General features: G+C 57.5%; 9 protein-coding genes across 9 annotated transcripts; 3 read left to right on the top strand and 6 right to left on the bottom strand.

The window, feature by feature from the left end:
• Positions 1-194: 194 nt before the first annotated feature.
• On the bottom strand, positions 195-875 carry MKK02DRAFT_25144 (uncharacterized protein; the record flags this gene model as incomplete). Its single annotated transcript, XM_053086994.1, has 1 exon — positions 195-875. A coding segment is annotated over one exon (681 nt), but the record flags the coding sequence as incomplete, so codon positions are not given.
• A 680-nt stretch (positions 876-1,555) lies between these two features.
• Positions 1,556-6,015, bottom strand: MKK02DRAFT_33935 (carbamoyl-phosphate synthase L chain, ATP binding domain-containing protein; the record flags this gene model as incomplete). The annotated part of the gene is made up of 17 exons (XM_053088819.1): positions 1,556-1,663; positions 1,719-1,802; positions 1,850-1,945; positions 1,996-2,155; positions 2,200-2,591; positions 2,633-2,928; positions 2,963-3,099; positions 3,145-3,372; positions 3,408-3,751; positions 3,794-4,147; positions 4,179-4,289; positions 4,331-4,578; positions 4,622-4,811; positions 4,855-4,964; positions 4,999-5,357; positions 5,404-5,688; positions 5,891-6,015. The coding sequence occupies 17 exons, from the start codon at positions 6,013-6,015 to the stop codon at positions 1,556-1,558; spliced, it is 3,627 nt and encodes a 1,208-aa protein (XP_052946609.1).
• Positions 6,016-6,528: 513 nt separating this feature from the next.
• Positions 6,529-8,118, bottom strand: MKK02DRAFT_33934 (uncharacterized protein; the record flags this gene model as incomplete). The annotated part of the gene is made up of 4 exons (XM_053088818.1): positions 6,529-6,977; positions 7,021-7,226; positions 7,277-7,353; positions 7,396-8,118. 4 exons carry the CDS (start codon positions 8,116-8,118, stop codon positions 6,529-6,531), a joined length of 1,455 nt encoding a protein of 484 aa, XP_052946608.1.
• Positions 8,119-8,589: 471 nt separating this feature from the next.
• Positions 8,590-12,404, bottom strand: MKK02DRAFT_45537 (putative importin beta-4 subunit; the record flags this gene model as incomplete). Its single annotated transcript, XM_053093473.1, has 11 exons — positions 8,590-9,120; positions 9,163-9,556; positions 9,749-9,834; positions 9,876-10,808; positions 10,842-11,156; positions 11,198-11,309; positions 11,343-11,915; positions 11,958-12,091; positions 12,137-12,226; positions 12,275-12,346; positions 12,399-12,404. The coding sequence occupies 11 exons, from the start codon at positions 12,402-12,404 to the stop codon at positions 8,590-8,592; spliced, it is 3,246 nt and encodes a 1,081-aa protein (XP_052946607.1).
• A 644-nt stretch (positions 12,405-13,048) lies between these two features.
• Positions 13,049-15,394, top strand: MKK02DRAFT_25968 (protein-vacuolar targeting-related protein; the record flags this gene model as incomplete). Its single annotated transcript, XM_053087126.1, has 12 exons — positions 13,049-13,192; positions 13,247-13,283; positions 13,332-13,466; positions 13,515-13,689; positions 13,725-13,871; positions 13,920-14,196; positions 14,506-14,564; positions 14,614-14,649; positions 14,696-14,759; positions 14,804-14,914; positions 14,958-15,026; positions 15,080-15,394. The coding sequence occupies 12 exons, from the start codon at positions 13,049-13,051 to the stop codon at positions 15,392-15,394; spliced, it is 1,569 nt and encodes a 522-aa protein (XP_052946606.1).
• Positions 15,395-15,984: 590 nt separating this feature from the next.
• Positions 15,985-18,134, bottom strand: MKK02DRAFT_45535 (uncharacterized protein; the record flags this gene model as incomplete). Its single annotated transcript, XM_053093472.1, has 3 exons — positions 15,985-17,234; positions 17,277-18,019; positions 18,070-18,134. The coding sequence occupies 3 exons, from the start codon at positions 18,132-18,134 to the stop codon at positions 15,985-15,987; spliced, it is 2,058 nt and encodes a 685-aa protein (XP_052946605.1).
• A 609-nt stretch (positions 18,135-18,743) lies between these two features.
• On the top strand, positions 18,744-19,494 carry MKK02DRAFT_33930 (uncharacterized protein; the record flags this gene model as incomplete). The annotated part of the gene is made up of 2 exons (XM_053088817.1): positions 18,744-18,874; positions 18,912-19,494. 2 exons carry the CDS (start codon positions 18,744-18,746, stop codon positions 19,492-19,494), a joined length of 714 nt encoding a protein of 237 aa, XP_052946604.1.
• Positions 19,495-19,950: 456 nt separating this feature from the next.
• Positions 19,951-20,971, bottom strand: MKK02DRAFT_25956 (uncharacterized protein; the record flags this gene model as incomplete). The annotated part of the gene is made up of 5 exons (XM_053087122.1): positions 19,951-20,086; positions 20,136-20,425; positions 20,468-20,574; positions 20,607-20,762; positions 20,806-20,971. 5 exons carry the CDS (start codon positions 20,969-20,971, stop codon positions 19,951-19,953), a joined length of 855 nt encoding a protein of 284 aa, XP_052946603.1.
• A 705-nt stretch (positions 20,972-21,676) lies between these two features.
• MKK02DRAFT_33928 (uncharacterized protein) lies at positions 21,677-23,676 on the top strand (the record flags this gene model as incomplete). Its single annotated transcript, XM_053088816.1, has 7 exons — positions 21,677-21,925; positions 21,960-22,058; positions 22,104-22,274; positions 22,319-22,820; positions 22,874-23,069; positions 23,156-23,564; positions 23,611-23,676. The coding sequence occupies 7 exons, from the start codon at positions 21,677-21,679 to the stop codon at positions 23,674-23,676; spliced, it is 1,692 nt and encodes a 563-aa protein (XP_052946602.1).
• Between the last annotated feature and the right edge of the window lie 443 nt (positions 23,677-24,119).

Genomic DNA, 24,119 nt, shown 5'->3' with positions numbered 1-24,119 from the left:
GCGGTGGATTGTGCCGTGGTAACCGAGGACGTCGAGCTCCGCGCTGCGGTAGATGACGACGAGGCCGGCGCCGACTCCACGCCCGCCTCCCTCCTTCCCTCTGACCCAGCAGGCGTTTCCCCCGCATATTGATCCACGCAATTCTCCCCCGTAATTCCCCTCGGCTGACTGATCACCTGCCCCTTGTAGTCCCCTCCAAACCGCACATTCTTCCCCGGGTTCGGGAACACCGGATCCACCCCTTCCACCGTTGAACACTTGTTCACCCCTGCGTTGGCGACAAACGGAGGCGGGTAGTCGGCCGGCGACAACCCATCCCCGCCGCCCGTGACCGTGATGATGGCGCAGTTTTGATACATCTCCCGATTCCCCTGGTGGTTGAACCACGACCACGAGAATACCGCCTCGCCCGAGGGGGCCTCGGATGGAAGGACAAAGTCCATTCTGTGGGTGTCGGTAGGGCAGCCGCCCATGATGGAGAGAATGACCTGCCAGGTGCGGCCATAGTCGTAGGAGAGGGAGAGTTGACATGAGCCGCCCCGGTGGGTCGCGCCGTTTGGGCCGAGAGTAACAGATTGGGAGGAGCCCGCTGGCCAGGTCTTTTGAGATATCCGTTCCTGTCGATCAGCTTGATTATGCCTTGACTCAGACAGGAGACCCACCTTTGCTGGAGCAGTCATCAGGTACCCCTTGCAAGGGTATGGCAGATCATCCCCCGACCACGTCAACGGCGCCATCATGTTGTAGTTCTTGACTTCCCAGCTGACCGCAGGGTTGGCAGGCGAGAGAATGGGGAACGGGTCAATCATCTCCATGTGAGCCATGACCGATCCAGCAGCCGAAGCGAGGAGGACGAAAAGGGCGGACAAGCGCATCTTGCGGTCGAGCTTGGAGGGACGTCGGAGGAAGCGAAGAAGGGAGAGGAGGGGAGGTGCCGAAGGGCGGTGGAGCGATCGATATGATCTAATAATGAGTCTGCACAGCAGCACTCGTCAATCCAAGAACGAAGCAGAGATGAAGTAGAAGTGGTAGGTATATGAACAGGAGACGTAACTGGCAGACCTCTTGTACCTTCAGATTGCCGGAGCGGACTGACACAGAATCCCAAAAACTCCGACGACCGACGTGACAGTGGCGTCTGCCTCGCGCTTGGCAGCGGACGCGCCTTATTCTTCGAGCCATACTGACGTCGCTGCATTGCATCGAGTGCGCGGGGATGGTGTAGTCAAGCCGCATTGAGATAGCTGTGGCATGAAAATGGCCGAAAGAGTAAGTGCGAAGAAGGTGTTGTGGAGGGGTGAAAATCAGGCACGTTCGCCGGATTCGGAAATTCGAAAAATAGCCGGTTTGTCCGGGGTATTACGGCATCTTCCTGTGGCGCCTTCTTTCATGCAAAGTCTGGCCTTGTGCAGCACGCATGTTGCATCAGCTGTAGGGCTGATGACCATGCTGCGGGACAGCGGAAGGCATCGAGATGCAGCACACAACGTCTAATGCATTCCTGTGTAGACAAAATTCACAACGAGCCTTCCGGGGCGATGTTTAGCAAAGCATTCTAGTGGGTGATCTCAACAGTCAAGTCGCCCTGCGCGATCGAGTCGCTTTCCTTGACAAGGACGCGCTTGACCTTGCCGGATACGGGCGAGGAGACGACAGACTCCATCTGCGCGGATCAGCCATCTTCCCTCACGATGATTCAAGTGCCTCGGCTAGCTTACCTTCATGGCGGACAGGACGCAGAGCGGGTCACCAGCCTTGACTTCCTGGCCCTCCTTGACACGGACGTCGATGACGACACCGGACTAGGCACATCAGCAAAGTCCACAATACCGCGAGATAGTTTACTTACCATGGGCGATCCGACTGATCCGGGGTCGCTAGACGCCTTCTCCCTGCTGACGTGCTCGATAGCAGCGTTGGTGTCCTGGATGACAACGGCTCGGGTCTACTGAGTCAGCTCTAGCCTACTTCGTCGGTAGGAGCTAAGTAGCTCACCTCTCCGTTGAGCTCGAAGAAGACCTCTCGGGTACCCTTGTCGGTGTTGAGCGTACCGACCGCGAGGAGCTTGATGGTGAGGGTCTTTCCCTGCTCGATCGAGATGGTCAACTCCTCTCCGATCTCAGGCTTGCCGAGGAAGAATCGGGTCGGGACCACGCTACCAAGTCAGCACTGTCCTTCTAATTTCACTGCTTGACTCACCTCAGATCACCATACTTCTCCACGAAGCCCTGGTACTCCTCGAACACCTTGGGGTACATGCAGTAACTCGAAACATCGTAGTCTGAGATGTGCGAGCCGAATCGCTCCCTTAGCTCCTCCTTGATCTTCTTAAAGTCCAGAGGCTTCATCTCGAGTCCAGGTCGCTTGTCGATTCTCGCCTTGTCGCGAATGATGTTGGACCGCAGGGGCTCCGGGAAGCCGCCGTACGGCTGGCCGAGGTAGCCCTGGAAGAATTCGACGACGGACTGGGGGAAGTCGAGGGACGAGGCGCGGTCAATGACGTCCTGCTTGGAGAGGTTGTTGGAGACCATGAACTGGGCAAAGTCGCCGACGGTCTTGGAAGACGGGGTGACCTTGATGATGTCGCCACACTACTTATTAGCTTCACATCATGCCGTTTGTAAAGACTTACGAGCTGGTTGGCCTCAATGTACTTCTTCTTGATCTCGATCCACTGCGTACCCAGACCCAGCTGAGAAGCCTGGAATTGCAAGTTGGTGTACTGTCCACCCGGCATCTCGTGGTCGAAGACACCAGAGTCTGACGCGCGGACATTGGCCTCGAAGCACTTGTAAAGCACTCGGATCTGGGACCAGTACGAGTTGAGGGCCTGGATGTTCTCGTGCGAGATACCCGTGCCGAGACCGGACTGCTCGAGCGCAATGCAGACGGCACCCATGGCGGGCTGCGAGGTGAGACCGGAGAGGTCTGAAGTCAGCTCAAGTCCTGCCGTGACACTCACCATCGATGGCGACATCGACGACATCGGCTCCGGCGATAGCACAGGCGATCATGCTGGCGGCGGCGATACCGGCGGTGTCGTGCGAGTGCACGTGGATTGGGAGGTCGGGGTACTCCTTCCTGATCGCGCCAATCAACCTGTTTGTCAGCTTACGATCAAGCCGTCAAGGGTCTGAGACTCACATGGTGGCAGCTTGAGGCTTAAGCAGACCTGCCATGTCCTTGATACCCAGGACGTGGATGCCCTCATCGACGAGCTGCTTTGTCAAGTCGAGGTAGTACTGCAGGGTGTACTTGGTCTTCTTGGGGTTCGCGACATCACCAGAGTAACAGATGGTACCCTCGACGACACCCCCAGCCTTCTTGGCAGCGTCGATACCGAGCTTCATGTTCTCAAAGTAGTTGAGCGAGCTGATCGTCAGCCAGGCCCCCACTCGTAGACTCACTCAAAGACACGGAAAATGTCGAGACCAGCCTCGACGGCCTTCTTGGAGAACTCGTAGATGGCATTGTCGGGGTACGAGGTGTACCCGACAGCGTTCGCGCCTCGGACGAGAGCCTGGAGGGGAATGTTGGGGACGAGCTTCCTGAGGGTCCTGAGACGGTCCCAGGGGTCTTCGTACAGGAAGCGCATGGCCACGTCAAAGGTGGCGCCGCCCCAGCATTCGAGCGAGTAGGCGTTCTGGAGGGCGTGCGAGGTCTCGCGGGCAATGTTGGCCATGTCGACCGTACGCATCCGGGTGGCGAGGAGAGACTGGTGGGCGTCTCGCCAGGTTGTGTCCATGATGAGCTGAACGTCAGCCATGACCTGTCTGGACAATTCTGAACTTACACAACCCTTATAGCCCCTGATGGCCTTGGCGAACGCCTCGGGCCCTTCATTGACGATGATGTTCCTCCAGCCATTCTCGCACGGCACGCTCGTGTCGACGACCTTGCTCGAGTCGTTGTTGTCAACAATGACCGGTATCATAGCCTCGGTTTTGAGACCCGGCTCGCCCATCTGGCCCATGATCGACGAGCCATTGACGGCGACGTCTCCGAGGTAAGCGAGCAGCTTTTGCGCTCGGTTCTGCGACTGGACGAGCTTGAAGAGCTCGGGTGTGTCGTCGATGAACGTGGTCCAGGTTTTGCCGGACTCGAAGACCGGGTGGGTAAGGAGACGGATCAAGAACGGGATGTTGGTCTGGGTCAGCCAATGCTAGCGGTCGACTTACCTTGACACCGCGAATACGGAACTCGACCAAAGCTCGGAGCATCTTCCGCCTGGCGACCTCGTAGGTGGCACCGCTGACGGAGCACTTGACGAGCAGGGAGTCGTAGTGGGGCTACGGATTAGCTTTGAGCTAAAAGCTAGACTGCGACTCACGGTGATCTGCGCGCCGGCGTAACCGGAGCTAGCGTCCAGTCGCACACCGTTTCCACCAGCAGATCGGTACACCTCGATCTTGCCGGTATCCGGCTGGAATCCAGCAGCAGCATCTTCAGTGGTGATACGGCACTGGATTGCAAAGCCCCTTCGGTGGATGTTCTCCTGGGTAAGGCCCAGCTGCTCGAGGGTCACGCCAGCGGCGATCTGGATTTGCGCAGCGACGATGTCGATACCGGTGATCTCCTCTGCAAAGTTAGGTCGGTACCTGAGAACGCTAGGCGAACGTACCGGTAATAGTGTGCTCGACCTGAATACGAGGGTTGATCTCGATAAAGTAGTGCCTGCCCTGCTGGTCGACCAGGAACTCGGCGGTACCGGCGTTTCGGTATCCGACGGCGCGTGCGAGCTTGAGCGCATCGTTGAGGATGGCCTGGCGGACAGGCTCGTCGAGGTGAGGAGCGGGGGCGACTTCGACAACCTGAAGGTCAGCTCGTCCATTACATGAGGTCCGCCGAGCTGACCTTCTGGTGCCTCCTCTGCACGGAGCAGTCTCGCTCGAAGAGGTGGACACAGTTACCCTCGCCATCGGCAAGCAGCTGGACCTCGATGTGCCTCGGGTGGTCAAGGAAACCTACCATCAGCTCCTCTCGCGTCCCTATACTTACGCTCGATGAAGACGGTCCCGTCGCCGAACGCGCTCTTTGCCTCGGAAACGGCTCGCTCAAAGTTCTCCTTGAAGCTCTCCTTGTCCCTAACAACTCGCATACCTCGTCCACCACCGCCCATAGCCGCCTTGATGATGACCGGGAAACCGTACTCCTCGATAAAGGCAGCTCCGTCCTGGTACGTGTCGACGGGGCCAGGTGTACCGGGAACGACCGGGACTTGGGTCTTCATCGCAAGCGTACGGGCCTTTGTCTTGTCACCGAGCGAGTCGATGGTCTCGGGCCTGGGGCCGATGAAGGCAATTCCTGCGTCTTCGACCTTCTTGGCGAAGCTGGCGTTCTCAGAGAGGAAACCGTATCTAGTTATCAGCAACTATCATCAAACGTTCCGGCAGCTCAGCTCACCCGGGGTGGATCATGTCAACACCGTGCTCCAGCGCAACCCGGATGATATCGTCCTGGGCCAAGTAAGCCGCAACGGGCGTCATGCCCTTTCCGACCAAATAACTCTCATCCGACTTGTATCGGTGCGCGCCAAGTCGGTCCTCGTGCGAGTAGATGGCGACGGTGGACATGGCCAGCTCGTGGGCGGTACGGAAGACGCGAATGGCGATCTCACCGCGGTTGGCGACGAGGACCTTTTTGAGCGGTCCAGAGTGACCGGCCTGCTTCTTTCGCATTGAGATGATACTGATAGTCAGCTCCGAGTGCGTGTACAGGCTGCTCCCCCTTAACTCATACTACGGCTTAACTCCCATTTCAGGGCCCGATATATACCCTCTTTGCCATTCATTCCCCACCCTCTTGACTCATACTTCTGACTCCAAACTCCCTCGCTCAGGAGCCTTTCAGGTATGAATTGAGGGAGTGCACTTTAGACTGCAGGACTCACGAGTTGGGCACGGCACCGACGCCGGGGGTACCGGGAACGGATTGGTCCGCTCCAAGGTGGGACGCCCATGCTTCGATCTGATTATGGGTAGAAGAGCCAGCAAGGATGGATTGTGCGGTCGACATGGTGATGGGTGAGGGTGGTAGAGTAGAAGCAGAAGAGGCTATATCAGCGGTCATTCAGGACAAAGCAGCCCATGCCAAGTTGTGTGGGGACCCTCGAAATCCAAAGGGGATGATCAGGCCTTAGGCAGGAACGTTCGTGGCGGACAGCAAAGGCACTCACGGGAATTTGAGGTTCCGCCATTGTATATACCCTCCTTGTAGTCGCAGGGGGAGATGTATGAACGAGTAAGCTATGCTCTGGGTGGGATCTCTGCGTAGCCGGCCCATGGCCCATTGGCAGCGGAGGAATGACGTTCCGGCGGGATCTGATTGGGAATGGGGAATGCGGATGCCGTGAACCCCTTATCGCGCAACGACCAATGGCAAACGATCTACGCTCTGTGATGTGGCAGTGGCAGCCATCGCAGCCAAGGCAGAGTCTCCTCAGCAACTACAAGACTGCATCGCAGACATGTGACTTTCTATTCTACCCGGGCAAGAAGCCCTTCCCTTTTTGATAGACGGCCCATGAGTCTAAGCGTACTCCATGAGCTTCTTGCTCGCGTTCCCCAGACCTTGCATCGCAGTGGCCCTCTCTTTCGCGACCTGGAGTACCTGGGGCGCGACCGCATTCTGCATCTGACCCCACAGAACACCCACGAGCCTGTTGTCGGCCTCCGACCAGTCGTGCTTGGCCTTGTCGATGTCTTCGCCCGCTGCGATGACTGCAGTTTGGTAGTCGCTGTAGACTTGGCGACGGTAGATGGCCCCGCCGCCGGCATATTTGTGCATCTGGACAGGGGCGAAGGGTGCGAGGGGTCGGAGGATGGCCGACTTGACCATGTCGCAGCGGAAGGCGAATGAGTTGTCCGTGGTGACGTTGCCAATCTCCTGGACGAGCTCGAGGAGGAGACTGTACATGGTGGACAGCAGGAGATTCGTGGTCCTCTCGACGATGTTGGCATGCTTGTCGAGCGACACTCCTGAGCTGTCAGCGGCATTCTCAGAGTGAGCTTAAAGACATACCGCCGAGACGATCCTGGCGGAAGGGGGGCAAGTCATGGAAGCCTTGTCGGACCTGGGTGGACTTTCGGGCCGGCGAGATGGAGCTAGGCTCTATCGTCTGGATCATCTCTTTGAGAGTCCAGACTAGGCCCTCGAGACTAATGGTGTCGTCGGTCTGAGCGAGCCCTTGGATCGTCTGGGCATGGATCTGTAGCGAGCAGAGAAGTCTGAGCATCAGCTCTATCACAGATGCTTGCTTTGATCGTCGACGACTCACAGCTTCAATTTCTCGATCCCTCCCGTCAGATCCCCGAATGCCCTGTACCCCATCCCACTGTCCGCAATCACGCCATTCTGGGAGTCAGCTTGTAACAATAGCGGGCTGCTGAGACTCACTATATTACCGCTGGCAAGTTGCAAGCCCTTGGCAACATCCCTCGCCTCAAAGGCCGTCTTGAGCGCCGCGAGCAGCTCGCGATAGATAGCCAGGTGAGGCGCAAAGAGGGTCTTCCCGCCGACCGGCGCCAGCTCTTCCGATTTCTTTGCGGTAACCCTGGGTACCATAACGCCCTTGTGCTGATCGACGTACGCCTTTGACGGAATGGCATTGTCGGTGCTGTCGTACGCAGTGGGAAGGTCGTCGAAGGAGGATGTCATGAAGGGGTCGACATCGGCATAGATCGATGTCTTGGGGTAGGGGTTGATAGGAGTGCCCGGCGGCGGAGTGATGATGAGGATATCATTGGGGGAGAGGCTGTCCGAGCGCTGGAGGTCCTTGTTGACCGTGTCGGCGTCACCGGTCAACTGGGCCTTGCCGAACGTCTCGCTCTCAGTGAAATCACCGATGTCGACGAGGCTGTGGTCGAGCGAGGGGATGACGATATGGGGAAGGCTGTTGATGGTGACCCGGCCTCCGGACGCCTTGTGCAAGCTGTCCATGAGAGCAGCATCGGAAGTGATACTGAACTCGAGGACGACCTTGGATTCGGCGGCGGCTGCAGTGTGGATGCTGGCGCCGGGACTGGAGTGGGTGCTGGAGGACAGCTTGGAGCTTGTGAGGGACCGCTTCGATGGGGTGACGGAAGACCTCCCGAAGGGGTTCCAGAGACGGCTTAGCATCTTGGGTAGTGGTGAGGGTAGTGGTGGGGGTAGAGACGAAGTAGGACAAGCTACTGGTATGGGTACGTGGGCGTTGGGAGATCAGAGGATAGAAGACCAGGGGATGGCGATTCGAGCGCTTTTATAATGTTTGGTGAGGCTGTGCAGACGCGGCTTACAATGACAGAGGGAGGCTGCACTACCATCATCCGCAGACTGTATGGCCCTGAGGAGGCGGGCGGGAAGAACTGACAAACAAAACCAGCATGTCCAGCCTCTCATCGTCATCATCTTGTTGGAACGGCGGAAACCGTGTGGAATAGGTGTGACGGCATTTTCGTGATCTGAAACACGCCAGGCACGGTGGGAATTGGTCCGCTATCGGGTCACACCGTTCTGATATATACATGAGTAATCCAAACTAGACGAAAGCATCGCCATCTAAGTACACCGAAAAGCTTCTACATTAAGATCTATTTCTCATCCCCCTCATCATTGGAACCCCGCGGCGGCCACCTTGTCCGGGATCTGACTCTTGAGATGCTCCACCAACGCCTTCATTTCCGCCTTGGTCTCGTCCGTCGTCTCATCCTCGTGAGCAGGATCCAGCAAGACGTGCGCAAACGCAGCAAGGAGGTTGTCCATATGAGGCGCGAGCAGTTCTGGGCGGATGCGGAAGATGGTAAAGATGGCCGAGTAGACCGGCCGGTTCTCGAGCGTGTCGTACCGCAATGGCAGGACCGAGACGATGACGGGGAGGACCTGCTCGAGGGGCATGGAGGTGGGGTTGTTGCTGATCATGCGGGAGATGGCGCCGGCGGCGTTGTCACGGGCGTTGTAGAGTGGTGGGGCAGAGTGGTCGGGGACGGTGAAGAAGGGTTGGAGGGCGGTGAGGAGGGCAGTGTTGTGCTGAGTGAGGTCGGCGTCGGAGCACTCGACGAGCACACCGGCAGCAAAAGCGGCGTTGGAGCGGACCTCGGCTTCCTCGTCGCGAAGACTGCGCGAGATGATTTGGAGGAGTTGCTAAGGGTCAGCTCGTCCTGTGGACCTCAAGGAAAGACCTACCTGGGTGAACTGAGTAACAGCGCCTCGGAGACCAACAATGATCTCTCCCAAGCTCCCAATCGCCATGCTCCGCTCAGAGTTTGCCCGCTTGGGCTCAGAGTACTGCCCGATAAGAGGCAGGACCGAGCCGAACGCCTGCGCAAAGTCCGGGCCGAGCACGTTGGCCATCGCGCCAAACACATCCGCGGCGTTTGAAATGAGAGCCGCCTCGTACTCGGACGAGTCCTCGTCGACATTGTCGTCGTCCTGATCGGGGTCGAGCTGGCACATGGCCTTCTTCTCGAGAATCTCGACGGCAAAGTGGGCGACTTGGTCGAGCTGGCCTTCCACAAGCGCAGGACCGCACTTGTTCATCGTCTCAGCGAGCTCGCTGCAGAGCAGGATGACAACAGATCTGATAGTCAGCTTCGGTTATCGTGACACGATCTAGACTGGAGTAGGGAATGGGAGAATCAGATAGTAAAGACAATTGTCTTGCTTCCGCACACGCTTAGCGTCGGAGTGAGCTGAGTAAATTGTGTCATCATGTAGAGGGGAAAGGGGCAGAGCGGGAGGGCACATCGTCAACTGCAGGAAAGAGACCCACTTGTCGTCTTCAGTCTTCCATGCCTCGAAGATTGGGGGAAGGATGTGATCGACGAGCTTCTTGACGTCGGCGTGGAAGGGGATTTGCTGACTATCAGCTTCATCCAACACTTTTGCAGTCAACTCACAACTGTAGCTCCCTGTACCCACTCCTGCGGCTCCGACAGCTCGTAGATTGTCCTGATGAACGAGAACAGCGCAACAATCACGCTCTTCCTGATGCCCTCATAGTAGTGGTCCAGCAGCTCAAAGAGCACGGTCACCGACTCCTCGACGAACGGCATGAACGCCGCCTTGGTAGCCGTAAACAACTCCCCGATAGCATCCGCCGCAACCTCCTTCTCAATCGCCACCGCGGAGTTGACCTGGTTGTACATTTGCTCAAGCGCATCCAGGTCCGTCTCGTCCTCATCATCCAAGTCCTCCTCTCCGGGAGTCTTGGACGAAGACGCCCGACCGCCCATCGAGAACGCCTCAGCGAGCTTGGCCGGGTCCGACTCGCCGTCCGCCTCGTCGATAAACTCGTCGGATGTCTCGAGTTGACGACACGACGCAAAGAGGGCGGGGAGACACTGGGGGAGGTAAGGGGCAAACTCCTGCTCAAAGACACCGGCCATGACGCCAAAGAAGATGAACGAGGATTCGCGGAGCCGCGGCTGGTCCATCGTCAACGCCTCGAAAGACGCCTTCATCATGTCGTGGAAGAAGGGGCGGAAGATCTCGGCACCGACCGCGTCCGCGATCGTACCGATAGTGTCCGTCGCTACACCGCGCAGATCGCTCTGCTCGGCGTCCGTAAGCTGGACGAGGGGGACGAGGCGGCGGATGGTCTGCTCAAAGTATGGGGTAAACTTGCCCTTGGCAGCATGAGCGGCGGACCCAATAGCGCCAGTGACGGTGATTTTGACGGGAATGGTGCCGTTCTCGAGCAGGACGAGGAGGCGTTCCATGAGGAGAGTGAGATAGTTGACAATGTCGTCGCCGAGGATCTCGAGGTACGAGTCGAGACATGTGCAGGCGTTCTTCTGGGTGGAAGGGTCGACAATGAGGTTGAAAAGAATCTAATGTCAGCTCGATCTAGTCTTTCGACTTACAGGGACGATGGTGGAATGCCGAGTAGCGCACTCCTCGGCCAGCCACTCGCAGAGACAGCCAAGAGCGATACACGCCGCCTTCCGCACAATCACCTCCGAGTCTTGGAGACCGCTCTCGATAATGGCCCAGAGTTGGTCGACGTGAGGGCGGATGAACTCGCTGCAGCCTTCGACCGATACACCGAACGCCATGAGCGCCGACTTGCGCATACGGGCGTCTCCAGCCATGTACACCTGAAGCTGGTTGGTGAGGACAGGGAAGACCTGCTGTGGGGGAAGGGCCTGGGAGAGGTTGTCGAGGACGCGGAAGGCAAGCTGCGGGTCAGCCTGGTCTTGACGTCGGAAGTCGAACTCACTCGTGATGGAGAATCCTCATCGACGTCTTCTGGGTCATCCTCGCAACCGATAGCCAAAAGACGCTCGATGATGGGCTTGGCGAGACCCAATGACTGAACCTTGCTCTTCTTACTGAAATCAGCTCATCTCTTCGAGCGCACTCACTATCTGACGATCCAAGAGAGCACACCCAGGGACCCCACTCGGATATCCGAGTCGACATCCTTGTTCCCTCCCACGCTGATGAAGAACTCCACCATCTCGCCCACGTGCTTGCTGACCAGCGGCGCCTCGATGATCAACAAGGTCTCAAACAGGTCAAACCCGTACTTGGCCGACTGCTCGTCGTCGTCGTTCACGACCTGCTGGAGGACCTGGAGCATAGGCACGATAAGCTCCTGGTACGCCTTGATGTCGTGCTTTGCGTCCGCCTCGATATACTCGGCGACCTTGGCGAGGGCGCGCATGGTGGTGACCCGGACCTCGCTCGACTCGGGGTCAACCAGAGACTTGGCAAAGAGGGGGAAAAGCTCCTTCATGTGGGCGTCGACCGACTCGGCGACAGTGTCGAGGATGGAGTAGAGGACGTAAATGGCGGTCTCACGCTGGGATTTTTCGGGGGAAGCGGCGGCGCCGTAAAGAGCGGGAAGGAGGGTAGGCCATTGGACGGGTTGAGTGGTGAGCTCAATGTCGGCGATGGCAGCGACGACACGGGCAAGGGCATGTCTGACAACGGGGCTACAGGTCAGCGCAGTCCCTAGAACATTAGAACCAACTTACATTTGCTCGCCAATTAATCGCTGGAGCAAGCTATCCTTCATTTGCTGCCTCAACTGCGCATCCACCTTCTTCCAAAGCCGCCCATCAGCTTGTGATATCCGTTTTCTCAGCTCGACAGCGGCAAGTTGTCGGACCTGTGTATCAGCAACCTTCCCTAGTGAGCAAATTTGCGCACGCACCGCCTGGTTCTGGTCGGTGCAAGAAATCTCATACAGGGCAGGAATACATGTCGAGTTCTTGTAGAACTGGGTGTTGAGCTGTGTGGTAGCCTAAAAGTCAGCTACCAGCTCGAATAAACGGAGGGCCGGGCAGCGCACCTGCTTGATGATGTTGGTGTCTGGGCTGATAGTAGCTGCCAGCAGCTGCTGAAGCGTGGACATGTAATTTGCCTATCGCTCTGTCAGCTACAATCCCCTCTCGTGGAGCTGTCTGTAGACGTACGTCCATCTTGTACGCTTATTAGATGATGTATAACAGTCGAAAGGTAGCTGTAGGCAAGTGTGAAGGGGAAAAAGTTGGCCCAAGCACAAGGTCGCGTTCAAATTCTCGGTTACGAGTGACGTGGCATTTTTGTGTGAACCTGAACGCGTATTCACGCGGGTGGCGGCGCGCCTGATATCAACCGTTCCTTCGGGCCTTTCAACCTCAACATCGCTCAGCTAGCTGCTTAGTGGGCCCATAGGTGTATACTGGTTGCATATCTGTAGGTCCCTAACCCGTCGTCACCGTGCTCCGACCTCGCCGTATCCTCCTCTAGAGGCTAGAGAGCAGCAAAATCGGCAACGGTCAAACCGACTGACAACTGCGATAGCGTGTTTCACTGATGATAAGACCCTCGCTCCGCGCCCTCGACATCATCTATGCCCGCCATGATCACGAGCCCGCTCCTGCTCCTTCCAACTTCTCGCTCTGCCATCATCCTCTCACCGCGGACATGGCGCTCAGCTTATCATTCCTCCAAGATTTGATCTCTCGGCACCATGCCGTACAGTTCCTGATGTCACCGATCGCTATCTTAAAAATAGAGAGCGGTCTTTTGCGGGAGGAAGAGCAGGTGGAGCAGCTTCTTCTCATCTCTCAACCATAACAACATGGGCCGCGAAACAGAACTAGACCACGATGGGGCGGAGGGAGGATACGGCGGGGACACACACCTCGTCGACGAGGCGGCGCTGTTTGCCTCGCCCTTGCCTATGGTCGGGGTGGAGCGGACGACCACTCGGAAAGAGCTCTGGGTAAGCTATTCCCGGATGTCCTGGACGCGTTCGTGGATGGCACTGACAAGCTAGTCGTGGTACGTCTACTACATCGGGAACTCTGGACTAGGTACGTTCTCAATGTGCGGTGATCAAGGGAGCGCTCGCTGATCAACAGGGCCGTTCAACTTTGCCATCTCAGCTTGGCAGAACCTGCTCTACCTGGCCGGCTGGGACCCAGCTTTCGATCGGGGGACCGTGCCATGCGGCGATGGAGACTGCTACCTCAACGCGTTCGGACAGGACCGGGACAGTCAGTACTTACTCCCTATCCAACAAGGTGACTGCTGATCAATCCCAGTCAACTCCATCGTCCTGGTCACCAACGGTCTCTCATTCGCACTGCAAGCCGTCTTGATGCTCTTGGCTGGATCATTTGCCGACTACGGAACCTGGCGCCCGCATATCACTACCGCATTCACCCTGCTCGGCTGGGGCGTAAGCTTTGGCTGGCTCGGCGTGACCACAGCAGAAAAGTAAGTCTTTACCCTTGAGCGGAGCTTACCAACAGATGGCAGATCGGGACTGCGCTGTACATTCTCGGTCTCATCTCCTATCAATGCGCATTGACATTCTGGACGGCCGCTTTCCCTGGTCTGGCAAGGGACTTGCCTGAAGTCAAGGCAAGCGAGGAGAAGCTCGCGCTCGGCGAGATCGAGTAAGCCCCTAGCCCTTTCTGCATGAGCTCCTTTGGCTGATCCTGCAGTCGCCAAACGCACGACAACGTCGATATGCTGGCTCGGAACCGACTCGCCAATGTCTCCTTCTTTGTCTGCTCGGTAGGCGAACTGGTCGTCCTCGGTATTCTCGCCGGTATCCTACAGGCTATCGTCATCCCGGACGACACGGAAAGCAACACTCGTGCGCTGAGTGTCGTTTGCGCCTACAGTGCGGGCGTGTGGATTGTGTGCGCCATGCCTTGGTTCTTCTGGGAGCAATATCGGCCGGGGAACAAGCTTCCGCCCAGGACGTCTTACCTTAGTGTGGGGTATGTCCAACACCCACATCCTTCTATCGCTTCAGAACAGCTGACGTCCAGATTCAAGCAGGTATACCACGCTTTCAAACTTTGCCGCCGGCTGAAGCAGACCTTCATCTACTTGGTACGTCATCAGCTGCTGCGCCTCATAGCGCTGAGCTGATCTCCATCCAGGCCGCTTACTTCTTCCTCGGTGACTGCCTGAACACTGTCGGTGAGTCTCCTCTCGGCGTGAATGTGCAAGTTTGCTGATGTCCTCAGTGACTGGTGCGCCATAAGCTCCATCGCGGCACAATGACATCGCTGACAACAGGTAGTCGTCGCCACACTGCAGAACAATGTTGTCTCATACGATACCAAGGTCCTGAACTAGTGCGTCCGGTTTTGCTTGCACGATCGTCATATCGCTAACTCCCTCCAGTCTGCTCATTGACGGTATCGGCGCACAGGCCATTGGGTTAGTCAAACCTACCGCTCATGGGATCGCCTACTGACACAAGCAGTATTGGTCTCTTCTGGGTGATCCAGAAAAAGTACACCATCCGGACCAAGAACCTCCTCCTCTTTGTACGTGCGATCGCTGCAATACTTGGTCCAAACTGACCCTACAGAACGCATTCTGGATCCTCTTACTTTGCGTCTGGGGCTGCATCGGTATCACCCAGGAGTCCTTTGGTTTCCACAATGTGTGGGAGTTCTGGGCGTACCAGGCTTATTACGGTGTACGTTCTGGTCCCATTGCCAATGGATGCCGCTGACGAGCAGATCTTTGTCTGCCCATGGTATGCTGTATCTCAAGCGATGATTTCCGAGGTCGTACCCCGAGGCAAAGAAGTGAGTATCCCACCAGCTCCATCTCTGATCTCATGCACTCCGCTGACGGCCAGTTCCTATTCTTCGCGCTCTTCTCAATTATGGGCAAGACATCCTCCTTCATCGGCCCCTTTGTCTCATCAGCCATCATTGAGCGATCAGGCAACACAAACATGCCATTCACCTTCCTCCTCGCCCTCGGCGTATTCGCAGTCGCCATCCTCTTTTGCGTCAATGTCGACAAGAGCCGGATCGAGTGCAGGGCGTACCTCGAGGAAGAAGCGCGCAGGGTGTATGAGATGCCGAGTGGGGCGATCACGGCGGCGACGCTGCCGAGGAGCGAGGAGGGGAGGGAGGCGGAGCAGGAGGCGGATGTGAAGGGGAGATGAGTGGGCGATGAGCGGTGAATTGAGGGTACTGGGAGGCAAGATGAAGGAATTGTCGGTAGAGGGGAGGCGGTCAGAACTATAATGTCGTCTATCAACCAAAAACATACGTGTAGCGGACAATGGATAGTGGTCTCATGCTCTCGCGAGCACGCCCAAGGCACGCAAGTCGACGCCCTACTTGGTGAGAGAATGGCAAGCAATGTCGAGGAATGAGGTGTGAAGTGGGGCGGTTGCAGCAGTGCAGCACAACCCTATTCATCACAGCTATCTCGAATAAGACATTCTAGACATTCAATGACCACTATAGAAGTACAGCTACACCGCTATATTGATCCTACACTATGATGATAAGTATACTCGTTCAACTGTTCCCCACAAATCCGACATGCGCCCACACGACGCGGTCTCGACCCTGAGTCTCACCCGCTACAGCCACTTGGATCAGCCGTCACACACCGCCTTCGGCCTTCCCGCGCCCACAGTCCGCTGGGACGGAACACCAGGACTAGCTGGACGAGCAGTGGCGAGTGTCGGAAGACCGAACCCCGCCGGGTCAAGGGCAGACTCCGAGCCCGCTTGAATCGAACTCCTCACATCCGTGCCCCACTAAACATCTTCATCCCCCTCCTCTTCGTACTCTCCTCCGCCACTCCACCCCAGCTCCGCTTCTTCCCGCTCGACGCAAAGTCGTCCGCATCGCTACTAGCCGGTCCAGCCGGGGAGCTAGACAGCGGGATGACGCCAAAGGTATTCGGCCGCTGACTTGGCGTGGCGAAGGGATTGCCCGCCCGCGGAGCAGGCGCCATCTGCGAGGAGGACGGCGACGTCCGTGACGACGATGCCGAGGGCTGAGAGGATGTGAAGGAGGATGAGGATGTAGTGGGGAGAACGGGGCGTTTGGCGGGCGCGGTCGGTCTGAAAGGGTTCGCTTTGGCCGGTGGTGCCGCTGGCTTCTTTGCCATAGATCCGCGAGGGGCTGTGCTGGGCCGTATAGGCGGAGACGAGCCAGAACCTGAAGCTGGCGTAGAGCGGGGCGCAGTAGTGCTCGAGCCCAGCAGCGTCCCGACAAGGTCGATCTTCCGTTTTGTCAAGGCAGCGGGGGCCGGTTCGGACGATATCGCGACCGCATTCCCCACTCCCAATTTCCACGATAGCGTTTCCCACCCTTCCTGCGCCACTCGTACCAACATCAACTTGGTATGGCCCCTGACCGTCCCATCATTCGGCGGGGGCGGCTTGGCCTGGCCACCCGCCGCAAACTGCTTGCTCCGCTCATCCGACCCGGGCCCGGCGCCGGCTTCTCCCTTCTTTGTCTTGATAACCTTACCTTTCGGCTTGTCCTTCTTCTCCCACCACCTGTCCTCCTTATCCGGCTTGGGATCCTTGTGCAGTCCCTCTTCCAGCGCTTGCATGTACAGCGCGGTATTCACATCTTTCCTCAGCGCCTGGACCTTGTCCTCAATGTTCCTGACGCCACCTCCGTACACCTGCCCAATCCCGCCGGCGCGGTATGTCGAAAAGTCCGAGTCGGGGGTATGTCTCGGTAGAGCCGCGGTAGTGACGAGGTAGTTGGGCAGACATTCTGGTGCAATGGGGATGTAGGCCGGGAGGAGGTTCAGCGAACGATGAGGACGTGGCTGCTTGTTCCGGGCGGTGGTGGGGATGAAGAGCGATCTCGAGAGGTGGGTGACGAGCTCCGCTGAGGATGTAGCTGGGTTGAAGAGGGGGAAGAGGCCTTGAGAGCAGATTTGGACATGGGCGAGTTTGTGCGGGAAGAGGGCTTCGGTCTGGCGGTTGAAGATGTTGATAGCCGAGGTCGTGCAGGAGGTATTGCGGATGTCTGATGATCAGACAGACCGACATGTGATGATGAGATACGTACCGAGAAGTAACAATCCCGGCCATCTCGCCAAGAGAGGCATACTCTTATCCCCCACACCCTTACACCCTTGGAGGTACCACGCGCGCAACCTCCACATTCCTCTGCCCGTCTCGGCCCCTTCCTTCCCCGGTAGCTCCAGCGCAGCTGCTAGCAATCGCACCCCACTATCCGAGACCCGCCGACACGCAATCATCCGGAGTACCGTGAGGTGCGTTGCGTACTTGAGCGAAATGATATTCTGGTCATTGACCAGATCATTGATGCCGTCAAGATGGAGCGAGGTGATTAGCTGGTATCGCGTATCCGGTTGGAGTTGGGCGTAGAGCTTCGGGATCCCGATAAAGGGGTGTAGGGGATTGGCGAATGTCGGCTTGGGAGTGAGATGCTGCAGTGTGATATCGATGGGGAGGGCGAGCGAGTGGTCCGCCGCCGCCGCCTCGGGGTCTGTGAGGAGCGATAGCGCCCAGATGGTCGCCTCGTCTGGCCGGGACGCGTCGTCCTCGTACTGATCGTACTCGCGGTCATGCCGCACCCGGTCAAAGATCCGCTTGAGCAGGACCGGCGAGACGTTGCCGAAGGACGAGGGGGTATAGTGGTGGAATTCCCGAGAGATTTTGGCGAGGCATATGCTAGAGAGGGATTTAGGCGGACCGTGTACTGTCTGCGGGAGGGAGCGGGCGGGTGCGACCTGGAAGAGGGGTAGAGGAACCAGGGTCCATAGTGGCCGAGTAGCGGACTTGGCCCTACTGCGTCAGGTTTGATCCTGGCTGACGGCCACATCTTTGGGGCTTACCTTAGGACCTGACCACACTTCTCGCCCCCGAAGCCGGTAGCGATCGCATCTATCATGCCGCTCATCTTCGCCTTGGACACCTAGGCAGTCGCGAGTACCAACGGCAGCGAGTACTGCGTAGATGCAAAATCAAGCGCGACGCGTCGGGACGCGCTTTGGTATCGGCGTGCTGGACGCCGGTCATCGCCGCCGTTTCAGATCGTAGCTGATGTTTCAGCATGTTTCATTGCCACCGTGTCTGCGAACACTGCAGTGAATCTGCCGCCTGGGTTAAGACGGCGCTATCGAGGTGTACCAGCCGGGATGGAGCCGTCGAGAGTACCGTACGGTATGCCAGGTGCCTGTAAGTGGTGAATGCACCGCATCATATCCCTTGGTCTGTGGATCCACATTCTACTGCCTCAAGATGGCTGGCATATCAGCGCCGGCCCAAACGCGAATATTTTGAAAGGGCTATCGCAGAATTCTAGAACTCTCAAGCGCTTGCGAAAGCGGGATCGATCACGTGCGAATCCCTTCGTCCCTATGTAACGCGACTCGAGCAACATCCTTTACCGTACGCCACCGCTGTGTCCCGCGCTGTCCATCGCTTGCTCGCAGGCACATAAGCCTGGAGGGGCTTCGTCATCCCCCATCATCCGCCATTCATCTTACGAATCGAGGAACCATTCAAGATGCCAGACGACACCGTAAACAGTCCAAATGCGCCACCTGAGACAGCCACGGAAGTCACCAACCAGCTGACTTACATGTCTGGATCCCTCGGAGATCTCCTCCGAAAGGCGCGGGCCAAAGAGACCCGCAGGTGCTCGAAGACCCCACGTTTCCGCGAATACCGGCAGAGAAGCAACGCCCGGGACACTGTCACCCAAGGTGTTCTGGACAAGTGGAAGCCGCCTGAGCCTGATCCCCCTTTCAATTCTACCCGCGAATCGCGACGTCATGGCCATCGGTGGCACCTCGCCGCACTCGTACCAGTTCGTTGGGTGGACAGATCTCTGGAGATATCCGTTCCCGCAGGCCTCGGGGGAGACCAGTACCATCGCGTTGAACGCGATCTGCTCGACGGGGATCTCGCTCGACACTGCGGCATCAATGAAGGCCTCGTTGGCAAGAGAACATGCCCAAGATCCGACCGACGAAGGAAGGGCGGTCAGAGTGGACACTGGGCCTTTCTACGATGGGAATACATTATTCATTGCCACAGCCCCCTGTGTCAATTGGGGACAGGTGTTCGATCGCACTCTGGCTGATTCCGACAATAGGCCAACATTCGAGACGGACATCATGTCTGCGGTGGAGAGCGGAGACCGCTTGACCATGGTCCTCAACTCGATTGCCCTTCCCGGCGCCATGAAGCTCTCCCTCGACCATCCATACAGAGGGCATATCGGCACCCTTCCTGATGACGCTGAGAGCGTGTAAGGCATCCAGTCATACAGCGGTGATGCGGATGTGAGCCTGGTGATCCTGGTCAACCCCGACCAAACCAAGCCCGAGGCGTCTGGGACTTGAAGGATGCGAGAAGGAGTTGATACTGTGTATTACAAGTAATGTGAAGAGGAGAGCGCTAGCATGCACGAACACCCATATCGCTTGTGATCAGCAGCGACCTTGCGGGACGTCGTGCGCAGTGACGTAGACTTTGTTCGAATTTGCGTAGAGTACATATACTTGTAGTTGCTATCCAGCCCACCGAGTCCCCAAAGCTATCTGCACGACTACACTCATTTCGCCTCGCCTCTCTCCCTCCGTCGAGTAAATGCCAGGTACTATACAGTTGTACAAAGTTACCCCTTGTGCCTTTTGCGCTCATTACCTCAATGCGTCGCCCGTCTTGTCGTGGTTATTGACGTCGTGGTTGATACCCGTACCGTACATCTAGTCGACCCGGTCCTGGAGGTTCGTAAGCAGCGTGGAGAGGCATCGTTTCGTGACGTTGTCACCCTTGAGCAGGGGTGCAAACGTGTTATCGCGGAGATGTTCCGGTAGACATGCTCGAAGTGCTTCTCTCGCTCTGCAAAGTCAGCGGGCGTCCTCTTCTGCTCCTCTAGCATACGACTGACCTTGGATTATCGCTCATCCTCAAATAACACCTCACCACGTGCTTCAACAGCCGTACCGCCTGACTCTCGACCAACGCCGCCACCATGTTCCCCAGTACCGCGCCGACGGCATAGAACCGCTCGTACGTTTGACAGATGTATTGTAAGCCGAGGTCGTCGAGGAGGATCTTTTGGACGATAAAGATGGCGACGGTCTTGGAGAGTTCGGAGCCGGTCTCCATGATGCGCAGGCAGAGGGGGATGATTTCGGTCGAGAGGAGGAAGTTGATCACGTCCGAGTTGTCGTTTTGCTAAAGGTCAGCTGAGACTCTCTAAGGATATAGCCGACATACCTTGACCAAAGCACCGATGACACCTAAAGAAGTGAGGCGGAGATACTCGAATGGACGTGTTTTGCTTGTCGTGTTGAGGAATGGGTACAGGAAGAGGGGTACGTGGGCTGACATCAGCACAGCTTGGGGGATAACTCACCATTGAGGAAGAGACTTCTTGTCTCCGAGTGACTTGCTACGCATTGGAGCAGGGCAAGGGCGTTGCAGACTCGATTTGAAGCGTGGGCGGTGAGGGTGGGTGGGGAAAGGGCGGGGTAGACATTGACGATCTCGAGCAACAGGCTGGAGAGGACACCTTCAAGTCAGTATAAGTCTGAGCATAGAGGGAAGAGACGTACCGAATCCTCCCCACAATACCAACGCCAAATCCTCGTACATCTCCCTCTTCTTGCTCAGCTCCAGCAACGCCGTCTCCCTTGTCGCTGGGTCCAACAGCTCCGTGATCAACTCGTATATCTTCTCCTCCTCGCTCCCGGCCGCAGGTGGACCGCCACTTGACCCCATCAACAGCTTCCCTGCCGGTGCAGATCCACCTGGACTGGATATCGAGCCCGGCATGGGTGATGTAGAAATAGGATAGCTGAATCCACCAGCGGATGGGTTGAGGGATTGCGCAGAGGGTGCGGGTGGGTTGTTGAGGTGCTGAGCGAGATTATTGAGGAGTAAGGGAGGACCACTAGGTGTCTGTTGGACCTGGGCGGATTGTGATGATGGTCCTTGTGAGGAGGAGAGTGGGATTCCGGAGGACGGTGGTTGTGTGAGGGATACACCGCCGAAGCCTGATCCTGGGCGGTGCTGGTCCGACATTGGTGCGAATACGCCTGGTGGGCCCGCTGCTAGTCTGCGGTCGAACATGGACATGGCGTGTGATGGGGATGAAAGGGTTCTTATAGGTTACAAGATAGACCTTAGAGGGTTCCATCTCCGCTGGTGCTGCTCGTGCTGCCGAGGCCTGGTGGTGAGCTGGGCGGGATAAAAGCTAGAAACCCCGGTTTTAAATAGATGATGACCTCGGCTATCGGGCATAGATTCCGGCCGGTGGATGGTCCACTCTGATCCGCGCCAGAGTTGCTGCCATCTCAGCGTCAGAAAGGAAAGGACCTCTGTAGGCAGCTGGGGGATAGCACAGCTGCAGTCAATACACGCGGCGCTCAATAACGATAAACAATCACCACAAAGCCACAGGTTCCGCTCTACTCTTCGCATATCATGTCAGACTACGCCCAGTCGCCCAGGCCGGAGCCCCTCCACCTCGTCCCGCCCGAGCTGGTCTCATCCCCCATTGCGATCCCACGTAGGGCTGGCAGTCCCGATCTTCCTGTCTTCATGAAGGACATCTGCTTCTCTGCGACCTCTTCCAATTATCCGCAGACCCCGCCATTGACATCATCGCTCACGATGTCCGCGTCGCCCGCTAGCCCACAGTTCCAGAGTCCCCTGTTGCGGACCCCATGCGAGGTGAGCTCGCTTGTCAGCAGTAGCTGACGGAGAGATCATCCACAAGGTGCTCTGCTCGTCCGGTGTACGAGACCCCGTCGGTCTCGCCCGGGCTGCAAGGACCTGTAAAGAGCTCGGATCCCTCATCTACGAGGTGTGTACATCCGCCCGTACGGCGAATCTCCCGCTGACGACGCAGAGCACGGATACGGCGCTCTGGCGGGAGATCCATCTTGAGCTGTATGATGATCCTCGGCTTTCGGGGACCGTCTCTGGAGGCCGAGATGTGGTTTGGAAGCGGAGTGTACAGCAGCGCGAGTTTGTCGGGCGGATCAGCCGGGAATGGAGCGAAGAACGGTTTGGGGAACTGGTGAGTGTCTAGAGTATCTCACCAGCGACTCAGCTGACATCCAGCCAATCTTACTCGAGCCTATCTGCAGTATCCTGCAGGGTCTTTACCTGGACATCCCGCCCACGGCGGCTCCATCCAACGATACAGATTCCGAAATGACGGACGACTCGGCCTCATCCATCAGTTCGAGTGCCAGCGCCAGCTCCGTCGACTCACTCAACATCCCTCTCCTCGAGGCGATCCTTCGTTCTCCGATATTTGCTCACCTATACTACAACCACTCGTACCGCGCGACCCGGCCGACTCTCCGGCCGTTATCAGGCCAGACCGCCAGCCCTCTCCGCCGGCAAACGCGGGAAGATATCCACCCCGTCCTATCGATGCTGCATTGCCTTCTCCCGCCTGACTTTGACGGAGAGGATGAGCACCACCGTACGCACAGAGGGTATCTGCGGGAGATGGTATACACCGCTTCGAACTATACGGAGAAGAACGACTGGGGACCCTTCAACTCGGACGGAGAGGTTGATTGGCGTTTGCTAGATGCGCTGTCAAGTATCATGAGTGAGTGCAGGAGTGCTCATCTTTGGCAAAATACTGTCGAGCTCATATCGCAGTGGCCAACGCGCGAGATGTGATTGCTCTCGGCGAAGATTCGTGGCGGCTGGCTCTGCAGCCCCTATCTTTCGGACTGGAAGCTGTGCGTGGCTGGGGATGGATCGATCTGAGACGGCCGGTAGACTTGGAAGCGGATGATGTATGGGACTGGGCGGGCGTAGAGGGAACATGGTGTGGCAGCTACGCTTTCCTCGAGTGAGTCTGCTTCCGACCGATCCACAGCTGGGTCTTGCCTCGACATGCCATCATCTTACTTCTCGCCTGCATCGCTGACTCCTTAGCTACGCCGACTGGATCACCTTGAATGAACCTCGCATTGTCGCCCTCCGGCGCCAAGTCGGCCAGCTCGATCTCGCCCGGTACGCCGAGGCCGTGGGCGACCTCCTCCACATGCACCTCACCATCGACCGGCCATGTGACAAGTCCAAAGACTTGCTACCACCCGTCACATCCGGCATCCCCACCGGCGATCTTCTCCCGCCTATACACTTCTCGGGCAGCTCCGCACCGACCAGTGCGGCCTGGCCTTCGCCTGCCGCCTCGTCCTTTGTGCGGGGTACGGTGCAGCTTACCGCGGACTGGCCGCCGCAGGTCAGGTGGACGATGGTCATTCGGTATGGAGGTGAGGATCGGTGGAAGGTCGAGGGGGTGCAGATGGGCGGGAGGGGGAGTAAGCGGGGCTTCTTTGGGGTAAGTACAGCCAGAGGGTCCAGCGTGGACATAGCTGACGAGGCAGGTATGGACCGACGCTACCAAGGAGCTGCACTCCCCGAATGGACCAGCGTGGTACTGGAAGACCTGAGCCTTCGACGGGCATGTCATACCACGCCGTTCTCATATCACATGGGTTAAACGCTGTACCTCGCCCCCCCCGGTTGTCTTTTAGCTTGTACCCAATTTCTCCTCTTGTTGTGTTCCTTCCTTGTAGCGCTACCTTCATCTTGTAGAGCCTCGTGTGCCAGATGTATCGACTTCTTGGGCGAGGAGGCAGCACAGGTCAGCACAGGTCTATACAGACGCTAGGTCGGGGTCCTCGAGCATGCCGCCGGGAAGATCGACATTGCGTCATCGACGATCTCTCTGAGATTTCTGCAGGCCAAGAGGCACGAGCTGTCTTCATCGACAACCCATCGTCCAACCGTCTCATATTATCAACCAGTTGAGCTCAGTACATGCCCATATCGGCTCCCAGACGACTACCTTCTGCTCTCCAGCCCCGTCAGACCTTGTTATACCGCCCGCAAA

This window comes from Dioszegia hungarica (genome assembly GCF_025882075.1).
Source record: "Dioszegia hungarica strain PDD-24b-2 chromosome Unknown MKK02contig_8, whole genome shotgun sequence".
Classification (NCBI taxonomy): Eukaryota; Fungi; Basidiomycota; class Tremellomycetes; order Tremellales; family Bulleribasidiaceae; genus Dioszegia; species Dioszegia hungarica.
The sequence above is the reverse complement of the archived record's forward strand: the minus strand, read 5'-3'. Positions and strand labels throughout refer to the sequence as shown.